General features: G+C 32.2%; 1 protein-coding gene across 1 annotated transcript in view; it reads left to right on the plus strand.

Annotated features, from left to right (window-relative positions):
- The window catches only part of AHCTF1 (AT-hook containing transcription factor 1), an 82660-nt gene that overhangs the window by 58774 nt on the left and 4964 nt on the right, over window positions 1-18922 (plus strand). Inside the window, exons 26-32 of the mRNA XM_051993442.1 lie at window positions 129-321; window positions 3478-3696; window positions 5973-6510; window positions 7386-7509; window positions 11875-11978; window positions 13131-13348; window positions 15066-16839. Coding sequence (XP_051849402.1) covers window positions 129-321; window positions 3478-3696; window positions 5973-6510; window positions 7386-7509; window positions 11875-11978; window positions 13131-13348; window positions 15066-16839 — 3170 coding nt within the window. The remainder of the gene's footprint in view (window positions 1-128; window positions 322-3477; window positions 3697-5972; window positions 6511-7385; window positions 7510-11874; window positions 11979-13130; window positions 13349-15065; window positions 16840-18922) is intronic.

Below are 18922 nucleotides of genomic sequence, written 5' to 3' on the forward strand. Positions count from 1 at the left end.
AGTGACTTGTTATAGCATTTCATATATCAAAAGTAAATTTACATGTAATTTAAATGGATGTATAGGTGTTTGATAACAAATTATTAATTCAATGCATTTCCATTTTATACCTTTTTTTGTTTATATAGACTATTGGATTTGGTCGTTCGTCCTATTCCTCAACCCTCTCCTAATTTGGAATATAATCAGCTCACTCCAGCAAGAGCTATGGTATATATAACATCTGATTCATTACCGTCAACATCACAGCTAACTGGGTTTCCCGAGAACTTTGGAAGAGCATCTGAATTAACTTTGCTTGAGACACCTCTTGTGGTGAAGGTAAAAAGAAATTTAATTCTACATCTTGAAAGCCCCAAGAAAGAAAAATGAAAAAATGCTGCTTCCTCAGGCTGCTACATAAAATTACAAATATTATAAAGTTCCATTATTGGTTCATTCAGATGTGCAAAGCACTGCAGGGCTTAAAGTATCATTTGATGCTAGACTGAAAGATGATCCTGCTGTCCAGGAATTAGATGTATCAGATGTAGCCCCAGAAGAGGGACTTCTAAATGACTATATTGTAAATTAGGATTCCAGAGTAAGAAAGGTTTGGGGAAGTAGGGAGGGAGGGAGGGATGCTTTCCACTGTTTAATGAAGGGGTGGGGAATCATTTTCTTAGGCTACTGCAAGCAGTGATCAGCTGAGAGCTTACAGCAACCTCCCACTGCTTCAGTTCTCTTAAGTTGATTTTGTAAGGCCGTCTAATGATATTTTAAATGACCAGATGGCCCTTGGCAGAAAAAAAGTTCCTACCACTGCTTTAACAGAAGAAAAGACTTTTATTTCTAATGATGTAGGGAGTCTAATGTGTGGAGATGTGAGCTTGTCACAGTTGAAAAAAAGAATAATCAACTGTAGAATACATGGAGAGAATGGGTTCCTGGCCATGTTCTGAATATTTTAAATTACTAGGTAAATGCCTGAGTAGCAAGTAATAAGTATATTATGGGCATTGGGCTTAGTGCAGAGGTACAAATGTGAAGGAAGAATGCCTGCTTTTGAAAGGAGCTAATTCAAGAGTACATATAAAAACATAGAGCAGAAATATAGAACAAATATATATATATATAAAGGAGTTAAAGTAATACTACACTTGTATTTGGGGAAATTGGAGAAGAATTATGCAGAAGATATTGCTTGATCTGTGTTTTAAGATGAGGGGACTTAATTTAATGAAGCCAAGTTAATTTAAGGTAGGTATGCATTGTAGGTGTATGGAATGAATAGCGCATAAAGCACAGTGTAAACGAAGATGAGCTTGTCTGTGCCATAAAGATCGGGAGGAAGGGGGGGAAATGACTTAATACTGGAAAGGTCAATTTGGACCAAGCTTTAAAAATCAAATAGAAGAGATTATATTTTAGACTAAAGGTAATAAAGATGGTCAACTTATTCTGACGGGGAATGGAGAAAGACTTGAGGCAAGAGTACTTAATACTATTAGGGTGTTTATTGTTAAAATGATGGCAGAGGGTGCTCCAAAACAATTCTAATATACTTCAGATCGAAAATGCCATCTGCATTCAGAGAGACAACTATAAATAAAGATTTGAATGTGTGGAACAAAGAATAGTATTTTCACCTTTTTAAAATTTCTTTACTTTACTTTTCTTGTGTGTTTTTTCTCTTTGGGTCTCTTTTTTCTTGTACAACATGATAAATATGAAAATGTTGAAAAGGATTGTACATGTATAACCTGTGTCAGATTGCTGTTTTAGGGAGCATAGAGGAGAGAGGGAGAAGAAATTTGGAAATCAAAAACCTAACAAAAAATGAATGTTGAAAATTATGTGTATTTGGAAAAATAAAATACTGTTTAGGAAAAAAATCTAGGCAAAGGATGATGAAGGCAAGATGTATTGTAGACGTTAAAATGGCAAAGTTTGACACCTGTTTGGATACAGAAGAGTAAGAAGAAGAGTCTAGAAAAATGAAAGTTACAAATCTGGGACAATGGAAATATGATGGTACCTTCATCAAAATTTGGGAATTTGGAAGAGCAACTAGATTGATTTCCAAAATTATGGGACCAGCATTAAGTGCCTACTCTATGCCAGTCATTAGATTAGTCTACTCTGGATATAAGTATAAATCTGTTGCATACAGAATGTCTCATTTTTGTAAAATGGAGTCCATGTTTTGTCCCCCAATTTAAAAATAAACACACCTATTTTAAAGGAAACAGTTTTTCCTTTTCCTTTGATTTATATTTTTCTTGTCCTGCCGAATTCTAGAAGAGTGATTTTGATTTTGGTTCATATCTACCTGAAATTCCAGTGTCCCAAAATGGACATTGGAGTCATAGTCAGGAAAACTTGAGATTTTGCCTTGTTAGTTGTTCAGTCATTTCAGTTGTGTCTTGACTCCTCATTACTCCCTTTGAGATTATTGAGGCAGAGATACTGGAACGATTTGCTGTTTCTTTCTCCAGCTCTATAAAATAAAACCAAGGTATATAGGGTTAAAAGTGACTTGCCTAGAATTATACGCTGGTTTGTGAGGCCACATTTTAACTTAGGAAGATGAGCTGACTCCAGGCCTGGCCTTCTATCCACAGTACCACCTAACAGTCCATCTAAAGCACCATAAAAAATTCAAAGTGTTTTTTTATTGGGAGATTTTTTTCGCTTTCACCAAATTCGATAAATATTTATCGAGGGCTTACCATGTGCAAGATCCTGTTCGTTTTCTAAGAGAATAAAAAGTACTCTTTTAAGTCTTTGACCTCAGAAAGCTTAATTTTAGTTTGAATATTCTCTCCATTTTAACCATTTTTTAAAATTAGGTAATTTAAGATGAAAGTAGAGAAATATATGCCATTGATTGATGGGCCATAATTGTTTATATTTTACATAAATTAAGCCAAGTGATTCAGAAATACTTTTTAAACTCAAGTTTATTGTTCTTTGTATTTGTATGTAAAAATTCTTATTAATTCACAATTACTTAAATTCATGATATTTTGGTTAGGATGAAGGCTGAAGTTTATGTGTCTTTGCACTATTCAGTTTGTAAATTACTTAATATTTTAAAGAGGATCACAGAAAGAATATTTTAAAATGCTAAAGGAAAAATTATTTTCACGAACTTTGGAAGTACTTTTTATTTTTTTTTTTTTAAAGATAATTTGGGGGAAGTACATTTTTATTGAATAAAGTGTTTTTTTGGGAAATACACCCAACATTTTGTTGATTTCATTTCAAATTATCCTAGTATTATTAGCAACACCAATAATAAGAAAATAAAGGTAACACAATTTTTTTATTCAGAAATATTTTAGCATTAGAACTTTTTGATTAATTATTTTAATTAACTTATTTGGTTTGAATTGAAACACATCATTTTTGAATTGAGTGCTTTTCCACATATATTTATGAAAATCGATTTTTAAAGTGGGTTTTAACAGTGAAATTTTATTTCTTTTCCTATAGAGAGCTAAAGCTTTGGCTACATCTATTTCTGCTGCTGGATTGCCTGAGTTTACGCCTCATTCCATCTTAAGATCTAGTCTTCGTACAACACCTTTAGCATCTCCTTCTGGATCCCCTGGAAGATCTGTAACCCCTACTCCACGTGCAAAAGAAACTAGGATCTCCTTCATGGAAGAAGATGTAACTACAAAATGGAATACTGGAGAATGTTTGGTGGAGGTAATTATACATTATGTTTATTTACTGCAGTGTATTTTATTTAGTACTTCCCTTATAACTCTATATAGTAGTTAAAGCAGTAGTTTTATTAAAATAGTTAAAAGTTAAACTGGTGGTGATGAAAAATGTATATATGATTATTTGATTTCCTTTTTTGTTATCCTTTTTATTATTTTTTAAATTATTAAATTTATTATTGTAAAAGTTGTATTTATGGTCTAAGTGCCTCCAACTTAAAAGTCTGTCTTCTCTCCCTCCATCATTTTATTTCAAATGTTTTTAAGTATTGTATTTGATCAAATGCCTTTTGTGTATCTTTTGATATAATCATAGGGTTTTTGTTTCTTTTGTTATTGATAAAAATCAATTATGTTGGTGATTTTCCTTATATTGAACCAGCCCTGTAATCCTAGTATAAATTTCACCTGGTGATAATGTATAATTTTTGTGTGGTATATTATAGTAGTCTCCTAGCTAGTATTTTTATTCAGCATTTTTGCATTTATTCATTAGTGAAATTGGTCTATAATTTTCTTACTCTGGTTTTCTTCTTTCTGCTTTAGGAAAAATAAAAGAAATTTGATATAGAACTCCTTTGCCTATCATTCCAAATAATTATTTACTATTGAAATTCGTTGATTTTTGATGTTTGGTAGAATTCACTTGTAAATCCATCTGGTCCTGATGCTTTTTTTCTTAGGAAGTACATTTATGACCTGTGTAATGTTCCTTGTAAATTAGGAATGGAACTTGGTTTCTGGGCTATTCTAGTGGGAAGAAAAGATGATTTTGCATTGAAGCCAGTTTTTTATAAGCAGAGAAAAGAATTGATATGAATTTCACATTAATCTCATGCTTTTACATGATAATTTATTGATAGGGATTAAATTTGTGATTTTTTTTTGACATAGGGAATTCTCTGATGAGAAAACTCTACCAAATCAAAATAACTGATTTTGCAACTCATAAAAATCTTGAGAATTGCCTAAAGCATTGAGAGACTGAGTGAATCCAGGGTCACTCAGTCAGAATGTGTCAATCTATCTACACTCTATCACACTGTCTCTCAGTAGTTATTGCTGTTTTAAACAAATTATTAATGTAATTGTTGGTGCTCTTCTCCTTTCTCTTCAGAACCATTCCATTTGTTTTATTAATTTGTAAATAATTTTTTAAAAGAAAAAAATCAGCATATTCAATTAATACATCAAAAAGTCTAAAACAGACAATATACCACACTCATGGACCTCCCCACCTTTATAGTGGGATTTTCTATCCTCTGCATATTGACATCACAGTGATAGTGCATTAATTTTATGTGCCACTTTGCTTAGCCATTCCCCAATTAATGGGCCATGCACTTTATTTCCAGTTCTTTATTGTCATAAAAAGTGCTACTATAAATTTGGTATATGTGTGGGAACCTATTTTGTGGTATAAGCTTAGTACTGAAATCTCTGGGCCAAAAATTAGGAACATTTTAGTTACTTTATTTTCATGATTTATATTCATGATAATATTCACAAATGATTCACAGTTCTACCAGTAGTGCACTAATGTTCCTATTTTCTCAGAACACCTCCAACATTAACTATTTCTGTCTTTTGTCTTTTTTGCCATTTTGCTGGGTGTAAAGGTTGTTGTATTTTAATGTCTCTTATTAGTAACCTGAAGCCCAGTGGCTAGTCATTGTTTATCTGTTGGAAAAAGGCTTTCTCATGGGAACAACTTACTAGATTTGATGCATTAATTTTGATTGTGCAGAAATTTTTCAGCATGTTATAAAATGCAGTACTTTTTAAAATGCCTATTAACACTCTTAAATTTTACACAACTCTCCTTCTCAAAAAACAGTTTCTTGGAGTCTAGACTGTCTTTTCTCTTTACATCCAGAAAATTCCCCCCCCCAACTTTTTCAGTGGTTATCTTTCTAAATTATATAAGCATATCATTTCTGATCTCTTTGATAGTTTGCATTATAATGTGATTTGAAGTTCACATACTCAAAAATATCTCGCTTTTTGGAAGATTGCAATATTAAAATTTCTGTTTTGGGTTCATAAGTCATAGCTTTTTTAGACAACCCTAAAGGCAAATGTGAGGCAGAGTTTTAGAAGGCAGAAAAGTAGGAACATTAACTGGCCAAATTGGGGGAAGCACCATACTAGTCTTACCCAAGTAAAGTTAACTAACCATCAGACAATTTTATGTAGCTTTGATTGACATTATTTTTACTTGAAAATTTAACTCCTTAATTTTTTTTTTTAATTTAAAAGGTTACAGAAGACAATAAAGCAAAATTGTTTGTGCCCTCACCTTTGCATAAATGTGGAGTTCATTCAGAGACTGTGTGGTTGAAGAGCAAAAATAAGACTTCATCTTTGGTCCCTAGTGGACAAAAAGAGGATCAAGAAGAGACAATTGAATTAACACAGAATTCACCCATAGAAAACACAGAGAAAATAGAAATGACTACTGAGAACACCAGTTTTCCCCAGACCACCTTGGGATATGAGGTTGCTCCATTGCCAGATGACATTGAAGATGAAGATGAAGATGATGATGATGATGATGATGATGAAGAAGAAGAAGAGGATGAAGATGTTGATGATGATGATGATGATGATGATGATGATGATGATGAAGAAGAAGAGGAGGAGGAGGAGGAGGATGATGATGATGTTATTTTCATTTTTTCTAAGCCAGCAAACAATTCAGCTGATTTAACTGGTAATTTGGAAATACAGAAGGAAGAGAATGACAACGAAGGTACTGGGCCAACAGAACTCTCTTCAGGGACAGAAGAGCAAATTGGTATGTTGTTTAATCTATTGACTAATATATTGACAATATAGAAATCTTTGCCCATTAAATTCAAGTTCTAAAGAAAACTTATCATTTGTGAAAATAATAATAGATTTGGGGAAATTCTTTTTTTTTCCCCATTGCTGAAGAATTTGAACAAGAAGCACAATCTGGTGATGTCTGTAACCATAGCATCTTGCATAAAATATTATATGGTATTTATGATCTCATAGTTTTAACAAATGTGATTATATGATTTCTTAATCTCACTAGTAGATTAAAAGCAGCAAATCAGAAATGAAGTAGAAACTGAAGTAACAAGAAATAACAGCTGTTTTATTACCTCTGAAACAGAGGAAAAGCTAGGAAAATAACTTAAATTAAAGTCTCCAATTATTTAATTTGAAGAGTCAGTCTTCCAAACCTTATTATGGTTCTGATTACAATAAATCATTAGAAAGGTTAAATGCTGTGTTCATTGTATTTTTAAAAGAAAAAAGGACTAAAATTTTAAATTAAGGTTATTTTCACTATCTAGAAAGTGAAATCATATAAATGACATTAATATAAAATAGTATCATAGTTGCAAATTAAAATTTTCCATTTTAATTTAATAAAAGCATAGAAAGTTCCTGCTGGAAAAGGATCTTTACTATCCTGTACCTTAATTGGTTCATCTTACAAATGAGGAAAATGAAGTCAAAAAGATTAAATGATTTTTCAAAAGTTTTAGTTTAGTAACAGAAGCAGGACGAATTTCTTCCTAATTTCTACTCTATAGTTATATGATTATATTATATTGTCTTTCCAAAGAAAATTATACTAAACTTTTACATAAATAAGTGGTGGAAGATAGGTAACTATTAACCATTTGTAATTTACAGGTGTTTTGAAAGAGGATGAAAACAAATTGGTCTCAGTTTCAGTAGCTGAAATTTCAGAATTAAATCCCCCAAGCTTTGTTCAAGTTTCTGAATCTTCACCTTGTGCCTTATCAGAACAGGAAAGGTAAGTTTTTTGAAGAAAAATAAATATTGTAAAAAACAAACCAAGGGGCAGCTAGAAGGTTCAGTGGATAGAGCACCCCTGGAGTCAGGAAGATCTGAATTCAAATGCTGCCTCAGACACTTAACATTTATTAGCTGTGTGATCCCAGGCAAGTTTTATTTAACCTCAGTTGACACACAATATCTTCCCCCCCCCAAAAAAAAAAAAAAATCAAGCCACTAAAAGATTTTAAGGGAAATTTTTTAATAAGATGATAAACATAAAAAGGATGTTGTTCAAAAACAGTGTTTGCTTTTACTACATTTTACTTAAATCTTTGAGGTCTTCATTTTGATTGTAGTAAATTTTCTCTAGATAGATTTGCTTAGTTGGAGGAAAAGCTTTCTTTCCAAAAGCAGTCCATAATTTTTAGTCTCTTTATTTCTCTTTTCTTTGACTCTAAGAAGGACTTCAATTGAGTTCAATTGAGTACTATACATTCTCCGACTAGTACACCAGTATAGGAAGCATGATCACATTACAAGATTTAGTCCCACTATTGCTGCCAATTTTCTTTCCCAAACTGGACACTGCTATCTCTTGATTTTAATCAGAAAGTTCATATGGCTCCTGTTATAGTACAATATACTGTGGAGAGTACAATATATAGTATGGTGCCAGTACAAAATGGCTGGTGTGAACCAACAAGATTGTGATGTAAAATAACATTTTTAAATGCATCTTATATGATAGTAGAATTCTCTTATGCATGAAGTCCTTGTACTTCAGTTTCTAATATAATATAGTATTGTTAAGAAATAGAAAAGATAGGGATGACCAAACAGAAAAATTTAGAAAAAATGTTGCTTTATTTTGTTTTGGAAAAAATGGGTAGTGGCCAGATCTATCTACTTTTCCTATTTATTTATTTATTTGTTTGTTTATTTCATGCTGCCTTGTATCTCTGATTCCCAGTAACCCCTCAATAAAGGCTCCAAAATTATCCTCATCTTCTTTCCAAATTAAAATTCTTTTCATTTTTTCAACTAAATGTTGAACAGATTCTCTGGGGATAACCTAATATGTGAATAAGTATAAGCTTATCCATCTATATAGGGATACCTGTTAACCCCATTTTCTAATTGATAGGTTTTATGGGGGAGTATTTTGGTTTTGGTTTTGATTCAGGCTGATATATTAAGAATTCATATGTATTGTTTGCTTCTTCCTGAAACTACCATCTCCTTTCACTCTCCATAAATTCTTCAGGGGACAAAATACATAGAATTTACATTCTTTTAGCAATATTGGGGGGAGAACAAGTCAGCACAAGATTTAGTAGATGCTCCATAAAAATTAAAGAAAGTAAAATAATAGTCCCTGGAACACCTAAGGTAGTGATATTAATTCCCCAAAGCATACATGAAAATCAGTATCATTACTAAATAGTCTCATCTCATCTATAATAATGTGCTCAATTGTGTGCTTCAGGAGTTCACAGAAGAAAGATCAGTATGAATTGGAGTAGCTGGGGAAGGCTTTGTGGAAGAGGTGGGACCTAAACTGTTACTTCAAGATCAAAAATACACATTACAGTTAACAGCACAAGATTATCAAAATTGTCTTATTGCTCGGTACTGTAATTTGTTTTTATTGTGTATTGAATTGAGTGACTCATTAAATAAGTTTAAAATCTTTTGGACTTTAAAAAATTGTACCATAGTAACTATTCATGAAGCCTAATTAGCTAATGAAAAACTGCTTTCATAGCTATTACAAGGTAAACAGATCTTTTTTGTTAAAGATTTTTGTTTTATGAAACTTTATCATTGTGAAGAATCACTTATTCATGCTAAGGACAAGAAATAGCTAATGCAGTTAGTTCTTATAGTCTATATCCAAATCGTTTATATATCATTTAAAATCCATTATATGATTTCCTCATTTTCTTTGCTTATGTGCTTATACAGGAAATATCTGTGGGAATTCCTTTTAACAACCAGTAGGTTCAGATCTTAATACATAAATAACGAAAGCTCTGTGATGCCATATAATGAAGATTATGAGAACATGTTCTTCCTAGATAGATCAGCATTTTATTTATGACTTAGTAAATATGTGCTCCATATTTCCTTGAGAATCAGCTAACTGATTTGTTCAAGATAGCACATCTAGTATGCCAAAGATACAATTTGGTCCTAGTATTGCTGATTGTAGCACCATCACTCTTTCTATACTTTGATTCTTCATTACCCGATTTGAGATTATTGTGGCAGAGATACTGGAATGGTTTGCTATTTCCTTCTCCTGCTCATTTTACAGATGAAGAAACTGAGGCAAACAGGATCAAGTGACTTTACCTAAGGTCACACAGCTAGTAAGTGTCTGAGGACCAAATTTGAACTCAAAATAAGTCTTCCTGACTTCAATCCCAGCACTCTATCCATTGCGCCATTCTAAACTTTCATTGTCTTAACTCATCCTAGTTAAGGAACAGAGGAGGCAGAACAGAAGAGATGTTTGTAGAGGAAAAAAATTAATGGATTATTGTTAGAGGACTTGCTATTCAATTCCCACCTCTGTCTCTTATTACATTTTTGACAATGGGCAAGTCAGTATATCTCCCTGGGCCTAAATATCCTTCTCTTTAATAGGCTTAGACTAGTTGGCTTTTGATGACCTTTTTTGCACTAAATCTATGATCACATATGATCATCAAAAGATCTCTGCTCCCAGCCTATACCAGGCCTTGGTCATCTTGGTTTTACAGTAACTTTGTGATGGCCATGCATGTAATTCAGATCCATCTAGTATAATGATACCATATTGCTTTTCTTAAAATAAAGTGTGTGTATTATGTCTCTCTCCTGTCTCAACTTTTCAGATTAATATTTACAACTCTCAGCCCCTCAGTTACTATATTTCCTTATCTCCCACCATTCCCCAAGGAAAACCTTCCACTCTAACCTGGTAGGACATCTTTATCCTGTCTCTTAGTTCTTGGTAATAGTATTCTCTCAATCTAGAATGTCCTCTAGATCTGTTCATACTTCACTCTCATTTACCCCAGAAATACAGTCTTCTGTTCTAATCCATCCCATCTAGATACTTTTATAGTACTGATTGTATATATGTTGTTGTTGTTTTTACTTCTAATAATCTATCTCATTCATATGTGTATATGACATTGCATTATTTGCCATCAATACCTTGACTAATTTTGTTAATTGGATCCCAGAAAACAGTTTCATAAACTAAATGTATAGTGATATAAAAATGGATTTTCATGATGTTGCAATAATGTAAAATGAGGTAAAATGACATTGGGCAGTGCAACATTCTTAATGATATGCCAGATTATAAAGAGTTTTAATGTTAAAAGATACTTTAAATATAAATGAAGGTACAGGAATAAAAGGTAAAAATATTTTAAAATACTATTATTGAACATCTAAAAAGATGATATGCTGGTGTGGTTGGTGCTAGTATTCTCTGTTGTACTGAAAAAATGTAAATACTGAGATTGAGCGACTCATCCAAGGTTAAGTGATGGAACTGCAACTCAAATTCAGCTCTTAGAATAGCCCTTAAGACTTCCTGTTATTCTAAGTTTATCTCTCACTATGTTCAGAGTATCACAGATTTAGGAGTAAGTTTTATATCTAGCGTTCATTTTAAAAGTTGCATAGATTGATAGGTGTATTTTACTTCTAGGTCCTCATGACTACCTATCCAAAACCTTTTCCACTGATATTTATTAATAGGGACCATGTACTAATACTTTTCCCCCCACTCCCACAGTGCTTTGTGCAAGGCGTTTAATAAACAGTTGTTGAATCAAGAAATTTGCCATGGATTTCTAGAATTGAATACATACGTAACAATTTAAACCAGAACCTTAATGCATGTCAACTTTTTTGCACGTTCAGTAATGGTGTTTTAAAGTTTAAAAAATGTTATTATTTCATTTTTTGTACTTGCATTCTCAGTACCTCACACAATATATGGCACCTAGTAAATTTATTGAGTAAAAAAGAATTTACTTTTATTACTATTGAATATGTTGTTTTATATGAAAATACAGTAACAACTGATGTTACTATAATTGGTAAGCACATAGTGAAGTAAGAGAAAATAAGAGTGAGGGAAAATGTTATAAAGAGTTGTATATAGCTCCTGCAATTCATAATAATATTAATTGAAATTATTTTAACTTTTGCATCCACAGTTTGTTAAATGAAGGTTTTGATCATTTAAACTTTCAGCATCTCTGATATGTTTTTATTCTTGTATTTTATCATAAACATAGAATTAACAAAAGCCACATAAATCCATAAACACATGTATTGAACATTTTAACACAATACTGTGATTCTGTTTCAAAAGGGAAATCTTCACCCAGGAGCCCAAGTTGCCACTTTTGGATGAAAAACAATTATCTGATGAAATATGTACTACTACAGTTGGAATAACAGGAGCAAATAATGAATGTATGTATTGTGCAGTTTATAATACTCTAAAAGTTTAGTCAGATATATTCTAGTATTGTCTGGAAATAAAGCCTTTATTTTCTTTGGGATAAGAAATGAACAGAGGAGAGTGGGAAGAATCGTACCTATTTGTTTTCTCTTTTTCTATCCATTCTCTTTTTAGTTGAAGGATGGCAAAGTAAGAAGAATATATACACTCTTATTTTAAAAGTGTCGTTGGTCATTTCTCTATTTTTTCACAATATTAGTCATAGCATTTGGTAGATAATATTTTGGCATGATACTTGTAGGCATTGCTGCTGTATGATATACAAAAAGGAGTCGGCCAGTTCATTAATTCACAGCTGGCAAAGCTACCTGAGCCAAGTTAGGCCGTGACAATTATTCCATTCTTTGTTCATCTAGTCATTTATGGCTGTACAGATTTTTTAAAAATCTAAGAAACTGATTTTATCTATAGTTATGAGAGTGAAATGTAACCTTAGGACAGAAATTTAGCAAGCTTTTTTGCATTAAGTGCCAATAGCAAGGGTAAGACTGATAGTGCCTACTCTCAGCAGTAGTTTTGGAGAAAGAGAAGAAATTAAAAATAAGAAAAAGGTAATATTGAAGAGTGATGAGGGTACCACTGATGTTTACATAAACATGGGACAAAAGACTATATTCTTTCTTAATAGTTGGATTCTCTTTTGCATAAGAAAATGAGCCAGGTTTTTGTTTTGTTTTGTTCGCCAAGGGGAAAAAACCAGTCTGGAGTAAACCTTTTGTGACATGATACTATTTGAATCAGGATATCCATTTGCCAAAAGGGACGTGTTAAATGAACTTCAACAGTTCTGGTTAATGACTGGTTAAAGGACAGGCATTTGAGTTCCTTAGTTCACAAGTCATATTATTGTTTGAAACAAAAAAGGTATTTATGTTTTAATCAAAAGTGGTAGTTGAAAGAAAAAATGCAAAGTACATTTCAGCTTATGTGCTTTTTTTAGGAAGAAATGTCAGTGATAGAAAAGAGGTTGATATTATTCATAAAACTAGCTTACTCTTGAGGATTATATAAGTTTTAAAAATAAGTTGAATACCAGTAAATTTTCTTCTTCCCAATTTCATATTCATCAAATTAGATAATTAATGATTATCCCTGTCTTTCAGCTGTGATGAGTGTCCTCCATGTCAGTGAAAGTTCTGGGCCTGTTACTTCTGAAATTCCTACAACCAACATCTTTGAAAATACATTCAAACAAGAAATAGCCTTAGATTTAAAGGAAGATTATGAAATAGAGATTGATGCACCAAAAGAAAATGCTAATTTACCAGAAGAAAAACCATCAGTTTCTGACAGTTCTGACAGTGAATCTCAAGAAATTCATGTAAGAAAATGTTTCCCACATTTTGAACTATCTATATGAGGTCAGTTGGATCTGTCCATTTTTTCCATCTTAGTTTTGATAATTTATTACATACTATTAATGAGGGAGTGTGTTTCTGTTATATATTGTATCTGTTTACCTTTTGAGTAATATATACTGATCAGAAAAATTGAATCACCATTTCCTTATACCTCCAATTTTATGAAAATTAAGAGGTTATCAAACAACAAAATCAGCGTCTATGAAGAAGTTTTTTTCTTGGTACCCAATTGATACTTGAAGTTTTTAGACATAATCAGTTAGTGACTATATACAAGAAAAAATAATTCAGAATGATTTTTATTCTACTGAAGTATTCAACCAGATATTATTGAATTTGTTTATACTAAGAACCTTTTGAGGGGTTTTTTTGTTTGTTATGATTTTTAGTTTTTGGAATCCTATCAAGTCAATCTTTTTTCAGGGGGGCAGTAGTGACATCAATGACATGCGGGCATAAAGCATTTCAAATGAAACCTTTTTTATTTTATTTTTTTGTTCTATTAAAAACTAATGCATTTGTGATGTTTTAGCTCTTTTTAAAAATGATTTGTCTGGTCACTTTCATGGTATCCTGAATAGCCAAATCCATGGCACTTAGCTATATTTTACTAATTAACAAAAAGAGAGTATACCTGAATCCGCATTTCTTCAAGTTGAAATTGAAATGCTGATGAAATTGTGGTGATGGCATGAACGGGAGAGAAATTTTATTCCTAAGAATTGCCATTCTATTATTCTAACTGAATGTTTGGGAAATGGGAAACTGGCTATGTTCTCAGTGATGGGTAATAATGTTCTACCTACTTGGTCAGGAGATCTCTATTGTTTCTACTTCCTCCTTTTTCTCCCCTTCCCTTACCAAAAGGTAAATGCAAGGACCATTCCTTCTTCCACCAAACCCCTAGAAGAGAGGTACTCAACTTGAAAGCCTTAGGAATTTCATGGTTTATGCAGTCCCAGCCAAAGGGAAGAGGATTGAGGCTAGCCCAAGGGAGCTTATATGTAGGTGAACTCTTCTTCAACCTTATGGGAATCATTCTATTTAGAAAGTATGAATAGTTGTTAAGTCATATGGGGATTATTTGGAAGTAATATTTTCTCTTTCCTCTGCTGAGACACCTCACATAGTACTTTATACCCCTTATGTTCATATTATGTTATAGTCTATTGTATATGGATAACTCTACTAAACTATCAGCTCCATGAAGGCAGCGACCTTGTCTTATTTACTATTTGTATTTTTCCCAAAACTTAGTTTGTATGAGCTTAATTAAATGTTGATTAAATTAATGAAATGAAGTACTTTGTTTTCCCTTAGATTCTCTTCCTGTACTCTTTACCTTTTATCCCCTTCAGTAGAATAGTATTTTAAGTGCTCTTCATTCTCCTCATAACTATTATTACAAAACTTTAGAAATTGAAGCTATTTTTTCTAAAGGATACAATCTGTCCAGCTGCGGAAACAAAAATTTTCCTATTTAGCTTTATTGACTAAAATGTGCAAACTCCCATGATTGATTATGTGTTTTGTAGGTGTATCTCTTATATAGTTTATCTGATTATCTAGTTTGTGATTAAAAAGTTAGGGTAAAACTGATTCCGAGACCCTTGTTAAGTCTTTGAGTTAATTTGTGGAAATGTTTCTTAACAGATTTTATATTTTAATATATTTTAGGTGATTGAACATGAAAAAGTTGAAACCATGACATCAGGAGAAGAGGCTGGGACACTTTCATTGAATGAGTTGTATCCTTCAAGAACTCTAAACCTTCAATATAACTTTGATACCATTGAACAACAGTTCACTTGTGGCTTACCTGATAATAAAGACTCTGTTGAGTGTGATATGGCTGAAGTGGATGGAGAGCTTTTTGTGGCTCAGAGCAACTTTACCTTGATATTGGAAGGTGAAGAAGGAGAAGTTGAAACAGGAGATTGTGTCACATCTGATGTGTCAGCTAAAACAGCTAATACAGCAGCTGAGAAAGAAAATGACAGTGATAAACATGGGCATGTTGAAGGTTTGGCATCTGTCAGAATAAATGATCAAGAGTCCCAAAATGATGTGGAGACATTACCATATGTGCCAGAACCAATTAAAGTAGCTATTGCTGAAAATTTACTAGATGTCATTAAAGACACAAGGAGTAAAGAATTTGCTTCAGATTCAGTGGAACAAACTATCCTTGAAACCATGCCTTTAATAACTCAAAAGGTAATGCGTTCCACCAAGACAGAAAAGGAAACAAGTCTAGTAGAGTTAGATAGCCAAGGCATTGACATGATACCTTCCAGAATACGAACAAGAGGGCAAAGCATCAAAAATCTTAAGTCCAGATCAATACCTGAGGAAAAATCTGCAGACATTCCAACACCTGAAATACTAGAACTTTCTGCTATAAAAAGAAGTACCAGAAAAACAAAAGAAAAATCTGAGATATCTGAAAGTGCCTTTGCTGAAATTGAAGCAGATTCTCAGAAAATATCCCAGGATTCTATTACTCCTAGGAGAGGAAGGAAAAAAAATGTTAATCTGAATACATTAAAAATTGCTATTGAACAGGAATTACAAGACTCCACTACTTCCCGGAGAGAATTAAGGATGAAATCGTCTCAGCTTTCTGAATCATCAAATGAAGAAACTCCCTATAGTAAAGAAGCTACTGTTACAAGAAGAACTTTGAGAAGAACAAAAAAATCTGTAGAGGAGCCAGAAAGTAGTGAATTATTAAATGACGAGAAAGCTAAATTAGCAGTCAGTCCTGGCAGAAGTAGGAAGAAATTGAGAAGTGTTGATATGGAACTCTCTGAAAATGTTGGTCCTAATCAAGATGGTGCATCCAATGAAGAGAAGCACCCTGTCCAACAGAGTGGGAGAAGCAGAAGGAGAATGAATAACACCTCATCTCCAGAGCACTCTAAACTTGATTTATCTGAATTGACTTTTGAAACAGAGTTCAAGACACCAGCTACACCTAAGAAAAGGGGCAGACCAAAAAGAGTAAATCCATCAGAGGATAAAGATATTCAAGAAATTAGTTCTGAGATAAAACAGACTCCTGTTACCCCAAGAAGATCTACAAGAATTACCTCAAGTAAAACTGGTAATAATAATCTAGGAAAACTAACTTTAGAAAATAATCCTTTATCATCAGATGAAGGACCGACTACACCACTGAGTTCTAAGAAAAAGTTGACAAAAGTGACTGGAAATCAAAGGAGAAAAAATAAACTTCCTTCAATATCAGAAGGAAGCACAGATGAAGAAATTATACTCAAAGACTCCAAAAGCAAAAAAATACTGCATGCTGATAATGGATTGACCAACTCATCTCGTAATACAAGGACTAGATCCAGCAAGACAATTATTTTTCCTAACTTTTCTGACCCCCAAACTGAGTCTTTTTTATTTTCTTCACCTGTTTCAAAAGTTACACGGAAGACAAGAGGTACACAATTTTTTTTGATATCAGACCAAAATAAATTCCATTCAGAGTCTAAAACTTAAAATAAGCCTTCATGCATGGGATTGTTTTAAGACTTAACTATATGAAAACTAAAATTTATTATTTAAGAATGATTATACTTTTTAAAAATTGGTTTCATTTACTTTTAGTACTTGTGGTTTATTTCTCTACTGATTGAAAGTTACTTTTTTCAAATCACTGGGTTTTTATATATTATGTTCCCAAATGATTTATGCTAGGTACCATTTCTATACATTTCACTAAGGACTTTAAAATATATTTTTAATTGTTCCTACCCTTCCCCCCTTCCCCTTTACTTTTTTTGGCTGTTCATAAGCCAAAACTAGTTTTTTTGTTTTTTTTTTAACTCAAATAGTTTTGTGTATATATTTCCACTTAATATATACTAATTTTTTTTACTAATTATATTATTTCATGCTTTAAGCAACATATTTTTTATCTTGAATTAATTTTGATGCCCCTAGTCTCACCTTTCCTTTTTTTCCCATTCTCTCTTGTCTCTTAAAGTGAGTTATTGAGCTTTGTTCATTACTTCCTGTATATCCCTAATTAAGTTATATAATTAGTTTTTCCTCAAAAACACTAGTTTCAAAACTCCTGAGAACTACTTTCAACCTCTCCAATGACAGTACTCCAAAAATGTCCTTTTCTAGGCTTAGAAAAATTTTCCTTTTTTATATCCTCTAACTTAAAATATCTTAAGCACTGTGATGCACATGCTATATATGACATATGTGGTGTTACATTTGTGTAGAAAAAAAAATTTCCCATTAAATTGTTTGCTATGTTGTATATCAGTTAGGAGAGTCAAAAAAAAGTTTAGGTTGTTTAAATTCTGTGGCCCCCATGTAAATTCTCTTTTGAATGTCAGTTATGTTCCATACTGAATGTAGAAGAGAGCTTTTAGGGTAATTAGTTAAATTTGTTCTTGCCTAAAGTATGATGGAAAGTACAGTTGCTTCCACTTAGGAAATGTTTAAAGAACAAAAATTATTAAATGTCCAATGTTTTTTATGTGCATTTTGATTTGCCAAGGTAATGTTTATGATGAAATTTAGTTTTATTTCCTTATTCTGAGTCAGTAAATTAAATTTAGATATATTATCCAATGGCTAATGAGTTTTTATTTAAGGCAAAACCAGGTTTTTGGTGCAAGAGACAACAAATGTTGATGATGTCTGTTAAATTTGGCACAGACACCAAGCTAATTTCTATTGAGAGGAAAAAATAACTGTTGATGTTTTTCTAGGGCAATGTCATCTTTATGTGATTTCTAAAATACATCCTTTGAGTAAATTTGAAATAAGAGAAGGGAGTTGTTATAGAGAACCATAGAAGTAAATTTGAGAATTTATGTAAAATCAGAAGTAAATCTAAGCACTTTATGTAAAATAAAGTTTTATTTATTTGCATTCTTTAAAACATGAATTTTGTACTTATAAAAGCCTCTGTTGTTTTATACTAGTTTTGTCGGTTTTAATAAATGTCCAGTTTTTATTGTCATGAATACTAGATTAGTAAAAGAAAGAAAATTTGGCCTTCTAAGACCTGAGTTGTCATTTTACTATTTGTGGGAGATGTTTTTTTTGTTTTGTTTTTAAATCTGAGTGTTTTTAAAAGCAAAATACATGGGGGTGGTGTCAAAACTCACCTCAGGGTATACACAATGATCACGATGTATATTTAAGAATTTTCTTTCACAGGTATATAAATGAATATCCTTCTGAAATACTTGTATTAATCTCGGAGATCTCTTTCATGAATAGAAAGGAAAGACAAGTCAGATTCTTCAATAACAATGTCTGTATATAGGTACAAAAGAGATCTGGTTCTCAGTTGTTCCATTTTGATTTCTCCATGATAAGCCTTGATTTTAGCTTCTTTGAGACACAGTCATATCTTTTGCTTACTTAGCCCCTTTGTTGACATCATCATCATTTCTGCTTATCTTTACATATTATAGTGTAAAGTCCAAAGTGAGTTACAAAGGTTTTAAACTTTTAACTTTGTCACGACATTGATCTAATTTTATTCCCATAAAGGC

The sequence above is a fragment of the Antechinus flavipes genome, chromosome 4 (genome assembly GCF_016432865.1).
Source record: "Antechinus flavipes isolate AdamAnt ecotype Samford, QLD, Australia chromosome 4, AdamAnt_v2, whole genome shotgun sequence".
Lineage (NCBI taxonomy): Eukaryota > Metazoa > Chordata > Mammalia > Dasyuromorphia > Dasyuridae > Antechinus > Antechinus flavipes.